Consider the following 15159-nt stretch of genomic DNA (forward strand, 5'->3'; position numbering starts at 1 on the left):
ATTGTGCCACTGCACTCCAGCCTGGGTGACAGAGAGAGATCCCAACTTGAAAAATAAAAATAGGGGAACCAGGTGTGGGGAAAATGACAATGTGAAAATTCACTATTTTTCCAATTTTGAGGAACTTAAAATTGTTCTAAAATTGAAATTTTATTTTAAAAAATTACAAATAAAGAGAACAGAGACCCAATTCATATACTGGCTTCCCAGGATTCAGTCTTCCTCAACCCCTCTGTCCCAGACAGCTGAAGGGTGAAACAAGAAGAGCAGCAGCCCCCAGCCCTAAAGCTAGTATTCAGAGAGGAGGACATGTACAAGGCTCAGGCAAAACAAGGAGGAGAATTAAGAAACCCCATTGTGCAGGTAAAGGCTTGGATAGAAGTGTTCTAGATGCTCTCTTGAAATGCAGGGGGAAAAAATGGAAAGTTGACATGGTACGAAGGCAGGAAGAAAGGAAAAGAGGAAGGATAGCATGCAAAGGAAAGATACATTCTGGAAGAAGACAACCCCCAAGAAATAGAAGAAAATATTTGGTAAGAATGTTTTGCATTCTCAATAAATTAAAGATAACTTGAACTCTTTGAAACAAGAGATTGAAGTTGAAACAAGGCAATAGAATGAGTTGAGTAGGAGGTTGTAGTGACTAAGGAAAGAAAGTAAATATGAAAATGATACCACTGCAGAATTAACAAATATAGTAGAGTAATATACACATCAAAAGTGTAGCTGACATGACAGAAAACCAAGGCGGTGAAATGGAAGACAGTTTTCAGAAAATCACACAGCATACAGAAGAAATTAACCCAATGTGTAGCAGAAGCGAACTATTAGACCATCCTATCTGGATATACTTACGAGCGCTTTAACCTTGGAAAAATAAATTAAACTCTCTTTTAAAATTCTTGTCCCAGCCGGGCTCGGTTGCTCAACCTGTAATCCCGCGCTTTGGGAGGCTGAGGTGGGTGGATTGTCTGAGCCCGTGGGTACAAGACCCGCCTGGGCAAATTGGCAAGACCTCATCTCTACAATAAATCAAAATTAGCTGGGTGTGGTAAAGCGTGCCTGTAGTTCCAGCTACTTGGAAGGCTGAGGCGGAAGGATCACCGGAGCCCAGCAGGTCGAGGCTGCGGTGGCCGGGAGCGTGCCACTGCACTCCAGTGTGCACCCTCTGCACTCTGCACTCCAGAGATTCCAACTCAAAAAAAAAAAATTCTTGTCCCTAAAATTGTGCTGATAATGGTATCTACCACATGGAGTTAGTATGGGGTTTACAGGGTCAAGAGGACGGAATCTGCCCATTCAAACTTCCAGGGATTGAATCCTGAATCTGCCTCTTATTACTTGTGTGACCTTCAGCAAGTTACTGCTCCTTTCAGCTCCCTATCTGTAAAGTTGTCGTAACAAGATTGTCTACCTCATAAGATTTCTGTGTAATCTAGACACTTAAGGATGGAAGGATACTTCCTGACACGAACTTCGTGAATATCTGAATATTTCAGTTTACATATGTTTGACATATAAATAAAATCAATTAATGTCCAATGGTGAAAAATTATATTAAGATGTCCACTATCATTATTATTATTTAATATTATTCTCCGGAACTATTAGCTAATGCAATCAGACAAGAAAAATATAAAATAAGAGGTATAAATATTTGAAAGAGGTTGCGGTCCAAATGATACTTACAAAAGAGATGTGACAAGGGCAAAACTTAGATAGCCAGGGAGAGAGGGAAAAGAGTTTATCTTTGTGGTTCCAGGGATGGAGCTACGGTTTGGGTAGCCAGAAAATATAATGCCCAAAATGCCTGTTACTGGAGTTGTCCAAGCCTAAGCTGGAAACCACCTTGTGCCACTAAGATGGGGATTTCCCATGGGCTGTTTGACCTTGGGACAACCTTCCCCTGCCTTTATGAAAATAGGTCTCCAGTTTATTCTTGTCTATTTAGGTTTATTTTTGTTTTTTTGTTTTTGAGTTGGAGTCTCACTCTGTCACCTAGACTGGAGTGCAGTGGCCACTTCCGGCCACCGCAGCCTCGGCCTGCTGGGCTCTGGCGATCCTTCCGCCTCAGACTTCCAAGTAGCTGGAACTACAGGCATGCGCTACCACACCCGGCTAATTTTTGATTTATTGTAGAGATGAGGTCTCGCCAAATTGCCCAGGCGGGTCTCGAACCTGCGGGCTCAGGCACTCCACTCACCTCAGCCTCCCAAAGCTCGGGATTACAGGCTGAACCACTGAGCCCGGCTTCTATTTAGGTTTGAGCCAGCAAACTGGACAGGGAGAAGCTGACCCCCAACATGTGTCCAAAAGCCAAAAGTCCCAGAAGTAGCTCTCTCATCTTCCAATTGCAATCTTTTCTCATTAATGCTTCTCAGATGTACTAACTATACTCTGGTGGTAGCACAAATGAACTTAGGTGGCGCATGGAGGAACATTTCAAATTTTATTTTTTTTTATTATTTTAAAGATGTGAGATATAATTCAGGTTTAGGTATACAAATGTTCGTTATGCAGTTATCCTTGTAGATGAGGTGTGCGCCTTCCTCCCCTGGCAGTTTCCCTCAAATTTTAATATGTCTATATTTATGTTCATGTGTTTGAGAAACGTTTATAGACGACACACCAAAGCCATGACTGCCATGGATGGATTTTATTGCTTAGGAAAAAACAATATTTCTTTACATCTATTTGTTTATTTGTTTATTTATTTATTTATTTATTTGGAGCCAGAGTCTCACTCTATCACACTGGCTGGAGTGAGTGACACTATCACAGCCACCGCAGCCTCAGCCTGCTGGGATCAGGTGATCCTTCTGCCTCAGCCTTCCAAGTAGCTAGAACCACAGGTACATGCCACCATGTCTGGCTAATTTTTTGGTCTATTGTAAAGACAAGGTTTTGCCAAGTTACCCAGGCTGGTCTCAAACCCCTGGGCTCAGGCAATCCTCTTCCCTCCATCTCCCAAAGGTGTGAGCCATTGCACCCGGCTTATTTATGTTTTTTAAAAGGTAAACATAAAGAAACACTAAGAAACAGTACAAGAGGTAAAAAATTGTAACAAAATTCATGATGGGAGCATGGGACTGGTTCAAGTTAGAAACCTAGGGTTCTTATCAGTGACTTAGAATCAGGACTCTGGATTCTAATTCTAGAACCTACACTTACAGCTATATGACCTGAGGTTATTCCAGACTCTTTTGATCAAATGTGAGATAAAATCTTCTACTTTTGTACACCCATTCTCATAGCAGCATCATTTGCCATAATCAAAAATTGGAAACAACCCATGTGTCCATCAATGAATAAATGAATAAACAGTGTGGTATATTCATACAATGGAATCTTATTCAGTCTTTAAAAGGAAGGAATTCTGATGCATGCCACATGGATGAACCTTGAGCACATAAGTGAAATATGACAAATACTGTATGATTCCATTTATGTGAGGTACCCAGAGTAGTCAAATTCATGGAACCAGAAAATAGAATGGCGGTTGCAGGAACTAGAGAGGAAAGAATAGGGAGTTAGTGTTTAGTGGGCATAGAGTTTCAGTTTTGCAAATTGAAAAGAGTTCTGTGGACAGATGGTAGTGATAATAACGCAGCAGTGTGAAAGTACTTAATGTCACTGGGCTGTATACTTTAAAATGGTTAAGATGGTAAATTTTATGTAAAAGAATTACTCATAAAAAATGAACTATAAGAGGAAGGAATTTTATTGCCTTATATATGGGGAAGGATGGGGGAGAATCAGGGACATCAGGTGTGACTGCATCCAGGGCTTGGTCCCCATGGTGCAATGATGACCAAATGATGGTACCTATGAAACTCCAATATTCCTTCATCAACCCAAAACACTCCCAAGGACAGACTGAGATTGGCCCAACTTGGATCACATGCTTGTCCTACTCCTAAACCAGTCCCCTACCAAGGAATGGGGGTCACTGGTTGTACAGTGCTAGGTTTCATGCTCCTGGGTAGCCCCCAAACAATGGCTACCACCGTGGCTAAGGAGACTGGATCCCAGGAAGGACCAAGAGCCACAGGGAAGAAGATGGAAGAGAAAAATCTGTCTTCATTCTTCAGAGAGAGTGACAGGGGAAAGGGAAAGAGAACTTCCAGGGTCTGGAGTCAGAGAAAACTTAGAGTGGCCAGGAAGTGGACATGACATCCTGACACCCAAGAAAAGTTCATCCTGATGTTCAAGAGGACAAGGCAGTCCCTTAGGGAACAGTGTTGAGAGACTCTGCTGGACATAGCTGCAACATAGTTATATGCACTGCCAATGGGGGGTATCCCCAGTGGAAGGGTGATCAGGGGCTTTCAACACAAGGTGGTTAAATATTGAATATGACGCTAGTCCATCTACTGATCTTGACCAAAGCCTGATGCACGGAAAAGTTTTGTGTGAATGGGTTATTTGGGCCAACCCAGGGGCACTGAATCCATCTGAATGAATATGAGGTGGAGCAGAATTGCAGTTACAAAATGGCACCATAGTCCATGGAACTAAGTCCACTTAGCCCATGAATTAAGGCAGTAAAATAGAAGCTTGGAGCCATAGGGGACTGTGATATCGTCAATCCTCAATGCCTCCTCCCCACTCTGCTTTTCCAGGGAATTTGCAGAAACCACAAGGAAGACATTTGACTTCCAAGAGGGTTAAGGTCAACATCTGTAGATCTTAAAAGCTAGAAGACATCCCAGCTGCCATCTGGGTCATGTTTGTACAGTGCCTCTTCCCTCCTTGATTTTGCCAACCATTGTGTTGCCAACCCTTATGCTTTTCAGAACTGTAACCACAGGTTTTGATGAGGATCGCTATCCATAATGCAGTAGAGTACAGTTGTTAAGAGCAGGGATCCCAGAGTCAGGCATCTTGGGTTTGGATCCTGGCTCTCTGCCACTCATTGACTGTTTGACGTTGGACAAGTTGCTTCACCTGAGCTTTGATCAGATAATCTACAATATTCTACCTCTTAGGACTTTTGGGAGAATGAAGCATAAGACCACATGTAAACTATGTAGAACAATTCCCCTAGTGCTCATTATGAGCTCTTACCTAAGTTGCTGCCTCAGTGGCCACCATGTGGTAGAAACTGAGTCATTGGTGACAGTGATCATTCTAAGGAGGCCCATGGGTTCCCTGACCTCTGTTCTAAGCTCCCCAGAGCCCCAGTGTGTCTTGGCTCCAGGAGACACAGAACCCCTTTCTCAGGCTACCCTCATTACCGCCTGCCATCAGTTCTCTAGAACATCCAAGAACCAGGAAAGCCCCACATGGGTTTCTTTGGCTTTCTCCATGGGTGTGGTGATGGCTCAGTGCAACTCACCTCCTCTCCTGGAATAAATGACCCCAAGCACAGACCTACTACCATTGTTAGGAAAGTGGAACTGTCCTCTCACAGTGAAGACAGGATTTTATTTAGTGACTCTTTGCAGTAGGAATTAGGTGCTGCTGTGGTGGTGTTAGAGACGGAAACACTCCCAAACTTGGCGGCTGCTCTTGAGCAAGTCTGGCAAAGCTGCAAGGGCTTCTCAACCGTCTGCCCCTGGCTTTGATGCTTTCTCTTCTGTGTTCGAGCTTGTGTGCATCCGGAGAACTTGTGCTTTTCCAATGTACTCTGGGAGGGAGGGAAGAGATAGCAGGCAGGAGAGGACGCCAAAGGGCCAGACCCCTACCTGGAAGTTGCCCTTCTCCCAGAAAGACCCTGGGTGGATGTGCTCACATGGAGTGGGAGGGTGGGGGCGGGGGCTGAGTCAAGCCCAGCTTCTGCCCTGGCTCTGCTGGTGACCTGAGCTGAGCAGATTCCCTCCTCTGAGCCCCACCCCCAACCCTCTCCTCATCAACATCCAGGTAACAGATATCAAGTGTCCACCCTATGTGAGACCCTCTGCCTGGCACTCAGGATCCTTGGCAGTCTAATGGGGGAGAGTAAGGTACCTCACAGATTTATTTCCTCTTTCCTCCTCTTTAGACCGTCCTCCTCCACTCCCCCCTACTCTTGTCTAAGGCACCAGGGCGACTGCAGTGACCTCCCCCAGCCCTACTTGTCCCCCACAATCCCTGCTCCACACAGCAGCCAGGGGGCACGCCCACCCTGCTTATAACCCTCCCGTGCACCCCCATGCACACACTCGGCCTTTCCCATAGGCCTGCCCCTCCCTCCTGTCCCATCTCATCTCTTACCACTTTCCCCACCCAGAGGGCCACGGCTACCTGAGCACGCCAGGCGGGTGGGAGCTCATTGGCTCTTCCCAGATCTGTTTAAGGCTGGAATCCTCCTGCCATTCAGCTCAAGAAATCCTCTCCCCACCCACCAGTCCTTCTCACCACCTTCCACATCGCCCTACTTTATCTTCCTTATAGCCCAAGTCCCAACCATCCCCTTCAGGTGTCTATGCTCCTCCTCACTAGGGTGGAAGTTCCATGACAGCTGGAACGTGTCTGGATTCTTCCCCAATGGTCTCGGGAACCCAGCACATAGTAGGTGCTCAATAAACATTTGTTGAATGAATGAATGAATGAATAGGTGAAATGAGCAGCCTTCTTGGCAGGGACCCATCTCCAAGTTGCCTTGACTCCCCTGAGAAATCCAGCCGGGGGGACCTCGTAAGCCCTCAGAATGACCCACTACATGGAGTCTTACCTGGTTTTTCGCTTTTTGATAGAGGTGGTGTCTTCATTTTCTTTGGGGATTGACTATAACCAAACACAAAGGAGAGGCAGGGTAGGTCATTCTGGAAACCTACCCTCTCAGATGGCAGGGCAGACAGGGAGGGGAGGAAGGTGGTGTAGGTACAGTCAGCTGTCTGCTCCAGGGAGCAGCAAGAGTCACCCCTCCTGGAGAACCAGAAAGCATCTGTCCATGGCTGGCATGAGGCTGCCTTCCTGCCTGGCCCCAAGCAGGCAACTGTAGCGCCGTTGCTGACTGTGGCCACTTGGGAATCAAGAGGGTATGCTCCCTGGCTTGTCCCTGGAGCCGTAAGGGAGAGCCACTGCACCAGCCCACCCCTCAGCCCCTACCTACTCACCCTCCTGGTTTCTTTGCAGATGGGAACCCCCCTCCTTGGAGACAAGAATCCCTGACTCTCAAATGAATTACAAGCATGAATGGTGCTTTTGTTTTGTTTGTGTTAGGCTTTACAACCCCCTTGCCATCTCGTCTCATGTATTCAACGTTCTTCTCCCTTCCCATGATTCCTCGAGAGGGTTTTCGAGAGATGGTGAAGCTGAGACTCAAAAATAGGAGGTGGCTTGCCCAAGGTTACGGTCAAGCCTGCCTTCCTTTACTATGCCATTCCTCCTCTGCTCTGAGTGGAAGGGAACACCAAGCCCAGGTCCATGCCTTCAACAAGCCTTGGTCCAACCCCCCTACCCCTGCCCTCCTTTCACCAAACCCACTCACGCTCCAGACACCCCAAACTCAACTGTCCCCAAAGTGTGCACATTCCTGACTTCCGTGCCTTCACCCTGGCTGGTTTGCCTCTTAGAATAACCTTCCCCTGCGCTCCCATTTGCTCACTAAAATCTTATCCAAGTGGCCCCCAAACTGTCAGAAATGCTCTGGTGATTGTTAAAAAGGTAGATCTCCCACTTCACCCTGATCTGCTGGATGAGATTCTCTAGGGATCTGCCTTTTCAGCAAGCTCCTTGGGTGAATCTGAGCGCTGCTGGGCTTGGGAGTCAGAGAGGCCTGAGTCTGAATCCCAGCTCCTGCTGACCAGCCAGGTGACTTTGGGAAGGTCATTCAACTGTTCCTGAACCTCAGTTTTCTCTTCCACAAGATGGAGGGAATGCTGCCTTAGAGGATTGTTGCGTGGACTCGAGATACATAAAGCACCCAGTGGTATCAGGCAACATATGGAGTGTCAATATCGCTGGTCACGTGACACTCAGACTCCATTCTTTGTGTTTTAAGTCCTTCCCAATTTGTACTCTTTCTCCTCCAGCATCAAGCCACTTACTGCCAGGATTCAGGTACTATGGCCTGTCTTGTTAGCATTCCCTCTCTACTGTGTCTTCCCATAGACCGAGCTCTGCTTGAGGGCTAGATGTGGTGTGTCCAGTCCTATCTCATTACAACACACACCAGTGACCCCCTCAGGCAGCCCCCACCTCTGCAACTGGTGTCTGACTGCATGGGCCTTCCTGTAGCAGGGGAAGAACCCAGGGTGCCTGGAGGGGGGGCTGGATGTCCTCCTTCAGGCAGGCTCTGTCAGCCTAGGCTCCCTCCTCTTGGCCCTGCTGGCTTCCCCCGGGAGGACAGAAGACTGAACGGGAGGGAGCAGTTCTGAGAACAGAAGGGTGGGCGAGGGTACAGCACTCACCTGGAGGGTGGCTTTTGCTTTTCTTGAAGGGGTTCTTGAGCTTCTTGCAGCTGGTCCAGAAGCTTTTCTGCGGAAATGGATGTGAGGGACTGGGGGAGGAGCTGAGCCACAGCTGTCTGCAGGAGTCCCAGAGCCAGATCTTTTTCTGAAAGCACAGCCAGGGACACAGTCCTCAGCCCCCAGCCTCCTTTCTGTCCCTGATGGGACAGCTGGGAGCAGGGCCTCCAGCTCTTGCTCAGCCCTGGTCCAGGGTACTTTCTCTAACCACCACACTTTTGGCCTACAGGTCCCTTGAGGGAGGCCCCCCGTCTCTCCTGGCCCCTGTGTGTGCAGAGTGTGCCCAGCCCTTCCACACCTCTCTTCCTCCACACAGACACGTGCATACCTTGTTCTTGCCCCCACTTGCCCACCAAACCCAACCTCGAGACCCTCTGGGAAGTCTACTAGAGACTGGTCTCCTTCCTTCCCTTCTTCCTCCTCCACTCTCCTGTGCAGGAAGCCCTCTCCAATTAGCTTCCCGGTTCTCATCACACCCCACCATCTCACCTAGATGCACCCTCCACACACAGTTCCCATGTGCACTTGCTTGTGTATACATGTGTTCACATGCATACATGTGTGCGTTCCGATGGGCATGTATTCACGTTTGTGTGCATGTGAGTCTCCCACAGGGGTGTGTGAGGAACTGTGTCTGCTAGACATGTCTTCAGATTTCTTTCCCACCCCAGGTGCCCAGGCCTGGGGTCAACATGAGGGAGGGGTCCCCTCTAAGGAGCCAGGTCACAGAAATCCTGCTGAGGAAGGAGGGAGGAGGAAGCAGTGATTGTGTGTGGCTAGGAAGGGGTAGTTTGGGACTTTGAAAATGGAGGAGGGTTTGCCCTGGTAGAAGGCCCTGGTGTGAGAGCAGAGTGACGTCTGAGTCCTGCAGAACCAAAGAGCAAGGGCAAGGCCTTGGCAGCCTCCATGCAGACAGGGGGACCACGGGGATGCATCCTCACCCCTGGGTGGTGCATTGAGCAGCCAGAACTGGATCATGCTCAGTGAGTCTGTTTCCAGGATTTGACAAAGAAGCTCCAGGACCTGTGGGCAGGAGGGTAGCATGTTTCAGTCAGGAGCACGGGCAAATGGGGGCTCGGAGGACACCAGGGGGTTCCTCCCCACAATGTGGGTTCTCAGAGCCACCTGTGTAGCTAAACTTGTTCCCATGATGGTCCCTGCTTTCCCTCTACAGTGACCTTTGCACTTTACAGAGGACTTTCTCTCACAACAGTCTCGGAGGAAGATTCTTAACCTCCCCGATGGATAGTTGAAGAATCTGGGGTCTTGAGAAAGGACACCCGGCCAGGAGTTGGCAGCAGAAAGAAGCCTCAGATACCCTATATGTGGACCTCTCATCCCTGGAGCTTGCTTGGGCTGGCTGCACCCCAGGGTCCCTCACTGGACAGGCTAAGTCAGAGCTGGCCAGTCAGCTCCCTGGAGACGCACCGAGTCCCACATGCCCAGGTCCTTGGTGGGAGGGTTTCAGGGAGCCCATGGGATGCCCCACCCTGAAGCTCCCAGAGTCTGGAGATGTCAGCAAAGACGCAGGGGAGTCCCAGTGTGCAGCCTGAGGGGCAGTGCGGGCTGGTTCTGCAAACTGCTTGGCTTGGGATTCCCTCCTGCAGAGCTGTGGATACACCTGGCTCCCAGCCACACGCTTAGCCTCTGACATCCTGGCTATTTCAGGGCTCATTTTCCCCTGCGTTATCCAGTCAGGTAGCATCAGGAAAAGATCCAGCTGTGTCTTGGATGGGCTATGGGGGCTCACTAGGCCAGACTGCTGGTGATGGCTGTGGCTACGGCAGGCTGAACTTGGGGCCCAAGGTGGGAGGTGAAGTACCTGCAGTCCTAGGAAAGTGAGGCCCCCTCAGCGTTTGGCGGGCAGTCTTCCCAAGACCTGCAAAGGTCTGTCAGTCCCCAACAGGTCTGCCTTTTCCTGGAAGATTGGGAACTGGGCCTGGCCTGCTTAGGAGCCCACCCTTACCACCCCCACCAGGGTACTCACCCATTGTAGAAACCCACCCTGAACTGCCCCGGGGCCCTCCTCTGTATCCAACTTACCTGCCCTGTGCCCCCTCCCCACAGGACCTGAGAACCTAATTCCAGGTGAGATGAGGCCGCCCTATGGTGGAGAAAGCACCTTAGTCCTGGCTAAACAGCTCCTTCTCTGGATAAGCTGGACTACCAAATGCCACCTGGCAGGGCCTCAGTCTCCCCATCTGTGGGATGGGGATGCCAGGCCCTGTCTGCTCTAAATACTTTGCTGCACTTTGGCAAGGCTTCAGAGGGACTGTGTGCCTGTCAGCGCTGGTCTCAAAGAGGGTGGCGGGATGCTGGGTCTAGGACTGAACTTTCCCAGAGGACACATGTGCACTTTCTTGGGGACCTTCAGTGCCTGGCCCCACTGGAATGAGGCATGGACTCATCTCAGGCCTCAATGGGGAAACTTGAGCACAGAGGAGCTGGGATCTGTGCTCATAGAAGTGTAGTGACCAGCCTTGGGGTGTGGTTTGAGAACACACCAGGCCGGACCTCTTTCTCCATGCTTCTCAACCCACCATTGCGGTCCCCTTCATGAACTCCTCAGATGCCCCAGCTGGATCAGATCCCCCATGGCAATGTGTTCAGATCCCAGTGGATAAATCATGGAGCTAGGGCCCAGAGAGGGGAAAGGACTCACACATTAATGAATGGCTCACACTGGAGCTTGGAGGCAGCAGGGGGTAGAGCCCAGGCTGCTGATTCCCAGGGCTGGAGACTGCCAGCCTTCCAGTCTTGAGAGCCAGTATCCCTGGGAGGGACTGTCCCCTAATGCAGTTTGTGAGAGTCCTAGCTGGGAGAGCCGGAACATGGAGCAGCAATCACTACAACCTCTGCTCTCAGCCCAGGGCCTCACCAGCAGATCCTGATCCTGCAGAAGGACAGTCTGGACTCCATCTCTTCTTGAAGGATGATTTCGCTGGCCCTGGCGGGAGCCATGACGACTAACAGCTCGTGTGGAAGTGGGGATGAGCCTACCGGTTTCTGCTGAGTACTTTGCCGCCTGCTCCCGTGGAGGTGCCTCCTTCTGCTGGGACAAAAGTGGCCAGAGACTCCAGGCAGTCAGCAAGAGGGAAGAGGAGAGCAGGAGGCCAGGTCACAACTCCAGGGTGTCCACCCCCCAAATCCCAGCATTGCTAGGAACCAGAATATCATAAAGACTACTCCCACCCTGTCTTTGACCCCTCCTTTGACATCCCTGGCCTACTCCCCAGCAGCCAGTCCTGCTATTATCAGCTATTTTCAGAATAGCTTAAATTCAAAAGCTCTTCCTCCTGGAACTTGGCAGCAGAGTTGAATGCTGGACACCCCCTGGTGGTCATTGTTCTTCTTCCCAGGATAGTTCTCCCTGCTGCCCCTACGCCCCACCCATCAGAGATTTGACAATAGTATTCTGCACCAAGGACCCACTGATTACCTTAATGCCTAGCTCAGCTGCCTCCAGCCCATCCCCCCCAAAATTGGCATCCTTTCTTTGCCCTGGGAAGCCAGGCCTCTGGGCATAAGGCCTGGGGCCTCCTGCCCTTGCAATTCCAGTTAAGACTGGTAGTATCCTTCTTCTCATTTAAAGATAAGAAAACTAAGACCCAGACAGCTTAGCTGAGTTGCCCTGAGTGCTGCAGTGAGTTAGCCAAGAGCAGGAAGGAGAAGCCAGGTTTCTGCCTCTCCACTCTGTTTGCCCAAGACAAAGGGCAGTGCCAGACTGTCCAAAGAACAATTCCAACTACCACCTTCAAGCTGCCTCTCAAGTGTCTTTGCTATCTTACCACCAAATAGCACCTATGAGGTTACCCCATGCTGTTTGAAAACCTTCAGTGATTCTTCACTCCTTATAAGATTTGACACTAAACTAAATTTGGAAATTAACAAGCTCCTCCTCCCCACATTCAAAGTCAGCCCTTTCTCACCTCCCCATCACTGCTCACTTATACCCATCTTCAAAGATGCCCTGCCTTTGCCAGCTTCTAAACTGTGGTTTGGGTGCCTCTGCTCAGAATGCCTCCCCAGTCCATCTGTGAGCACCCCTTCCCTCCCTCTCCTCCCTTCCCCTCCTCCCTTGTTAGATATGAATGGTCCCCAAATGCCACCTGTTCTGGGAGCCCTTCTTGGATGTGCGCTCTTCCTCACTGTGTCCGTCCTCCCCTATACTTGTGTTCATCCGCCCCCTCCTCCCCACTCTGTTAGGTTGAACACACTTGGGAGGGGTCTCGTTGCAAGGGATGGATCCATGTCCTCTCTTCCCAGACTGGCTCCTGTGTACTGCACCCACCTCTTTGCTCTTCAGCTCGTTCTCCTTGGTGAAGAAGGCCACCCGGGAAGCCAGCTCCTTCAACTCCCTCTTCCAGACCTCTGGGAGGAGGGACAAGATTCTGCCAACTGATGCCTGGGGCCCTCCTCCCCTCCCTATGGCACCAGGCCTAGGTAGAGGCGTCTGCTCTCCTTCCTGGCTTTCCCGACTAGATCTTAAAGGGGAAAAGTAGGCAGTACCCATGAGGGAGAAGGATCAAGATTCATGCCATGGGGAACAGGGGAAGTGTGTTCACTTCCCTTCTAGAGATTGCTGATGTTGATGTCTTAGCCTGTGGCATTACTAGGAGTTGCTGGCGAACATCTGGCTACCTGTGTCAAGGCATGTGTGGTTTAATCTAGCTCTTTGAGGTCCCTGAAGCCAAGACTAAGATTCAGGAAACACGGCTGGGCCAGTTACTAAGATATTGAACTACTCTCCGGAGAGGTTGGCAGAGAGCCACAGCCAGTCTTCCAAACGTCTCTGCCCTCTACTGGCAGCCCCAGTCCTGTCTCCAGGATCTCCCCCCGCCCCCACCCACCTGCCTATCCAGCACCTCAGTAATGGACAGGGTATTGGCAGAGCAGAGGCCTCTGGGATGCTACCCCAGCACTGTGGCCAACTGTTCTGATGGGCCAGGGCCAGAGCACGCAAGCTGCTAAATATTTCATACAGCATTCCTATGTGCAGCTGCAAGCCATGTGACCGCAGTCACAACATCTGTTTGTCTTCTGCTTGTTATTACTTCCCAAGCACCTCAGATCCAAGCCAGGTTGCATTTCCGAGGGCTAGGACCTAGAGGCAGGGAGGAATGCAAAGATGAGGCTTCCTGAGGAAAAGAGGGAAGGAGTGGAGACCCCAAGATTAAGGTCCCATGATGGACCCCACCAACCTGAGAGCAATGGCCCTGCTTTCCCTCTCAGGTACCCACCTGAGTAGGGCAGCCCTTAGGGAGAGGTGTGAACCCCAGGGTAGAGGGGGTGTGACTCAGGTACCCACCAGAAGAAAGCTGGGGATTCCGATTAGACTGTGGGTCTCCGATGGGAACAGAGATGGCGGGTAGCCCCATCAGACAGCGGGAGAAGAGTGTAGGCTCAGACAGGGGGGCCAGAGAGAACTTGTCCCTGACGACACAGACGGGCTTCCCGGTGAGATCTGCAAAGGTTTAGAGGTTGTGGGGAGGGAGGTCTGGGTGGACCTCTGCCTCCACTTTTTCTGGTGACTTCAAGCCCATGGATATCAGAGCTGGGAGGGCCCTGAAACCACCTAACCCAGCAACCGCCTCACCCATGGGGACACTTAGCATGGACAGGGGAAAAGATCTGCTCAGGGTCCCAAAGCAAGTTAGTTAGCGACAAGGCAAGAACCCAGGCTTCCTGGGCCCCTAGTCCTGAATACCTTCAGATTTCCTGTGACAGGGCAATGAATGGCAGGTGTGAGCACACAAGGGTAGGCAGCTTAAAGATGAGGACATTGGGGTGGGGGCATTAAGCACAGCCTGTGATGGGAGAGGCTGGGATTCAAATCATAGGGAGAAACATTTGACCAGACCCTTGTCGAAAACATCTGCTATCTGTCAGCCTATGCAGGACTTGCCTGGAGGTAGTGGCGGGCAGTTTACTCATGATGACACTTCTGGCCTATTCCAGGTGATTATTACATCATTATGGCTACCCAGGCTTTGCAGGGCTGCCCTCTCCTCCCTGAAGCACTTTCCTTTTAATGATAAGACCCTTCTCTCTCCTGGTTTCTCCTAGTTCACTGCCTTTCCTCATCCCCACTGCTGATTCTTCTAATCTTCTCAATCTCTTAATTTTGAAGTCCCCAGGATCCAGTCCCCAGGTTCTTCTCTCCTGTGTCTACAGGACTCCCTTGTGATCTCATCCAGGCATGCCACCTCTCGAATGGCTCTTATGTTTATATCTCTGCCCTGGACTGCAGACCTCACTACTTCCTCTGAACCTCCACCTGGAGTTCCAGAAGGCATGCCATCTTGCCCATCTCCCACGTCCAAGACTAAGGCCCTGATTGCTCCCCCACCCTTTGCTGGCCTTTCTGAAGTCTTTTCGGTCTCTGTCAACGCACTCCAGTTTTCCAGTCACTAAGGCGAGAACCTCAGAGTCAGCCTTGACCTTTCCCTTCTTCTCGCTCTTTGCTTTTAATCGGTCGTCAAGCCCTACTGGCTTTACCTTCTACATACCTCCAGAACAGAGCCACCGAGTCTCCCACTGACAACAGCCCTCCGGTCCAAGCCACCATCAAGACAGAGGCCAGCCGGGCTCGGTGCTCAGCCTGTAATCCCGCACCTTTGGGAGGCTGAGGTGAATGGATTGCCTGAGTCCGTGGGTTCGAGGCCCGCCTGGGCAGCGAGACCTTATCTCTACAATAAATCAAAATATCAGCCGGGCGTGGTAGCGCATGCCTGTAATTCCGGCTACTCGGAAGGCTGAGCAGAAG

The 15159-nt window shown here is 50.5% G+C and overlaps 1 protein-coding gene across 1 annotated transcript in view; it reads right to left on the reverse strand.

Moving 5' to 3' along the window:
- Window positions 1-5543: 5543 nt before the first annotated feature.
- The window catches only part of TBATA (thymus, brain and testes associated), a 12450-nt gene continuing 2834 nt past the window's right edge, over window positions 5544-15159 (reverse strand). The window contains exons 3-9 of the mRNA XM_008057860.1: window positions 13702-13857; window positions 12676-12764; window positions 11272-11445; window positions 9335-9416; window positions 8337-8481; window positions 6656-6708; window positions 5544-5629 (exon numbers count right to left, since the gene is read on the reverse strand). Of these exons, the coding sequence (XP_008056051.1) occupies window positions 5544-5629; window positions 6656-6708; window positions 8337-8481; window positions 9335-9416; window positions 11272-11445; window positions 12676-12764; window positions 13702-13857 (785 nt within the window). The remainder of the gene's footprint in view (window positions 5630-6655; window positions 6709-8336; window positions 8482-9334; window positions 9417-11271; window positions 11446-12675; window positions 12765-13701; window positions 13858-15159) is intronic.

The sequence above is a fragment of the Carlito syrichta genome, unplaced genomic scaffold, assembly GCF_000164805.1.
Source record: "Carlito syrichta isolate Samal-C Ts95f unplaced genomic scaffold, Tarsius_syrichta-2.0.1 Scaffold303141, whole genome shotgun sequence".
In the NCBI taxonomy this organism is placed as follows: Eukaryota; Metazoa; Chordata; class Mammalia; order Primates; family Tarsiidae; genus Carlito; species Carlito syrichta.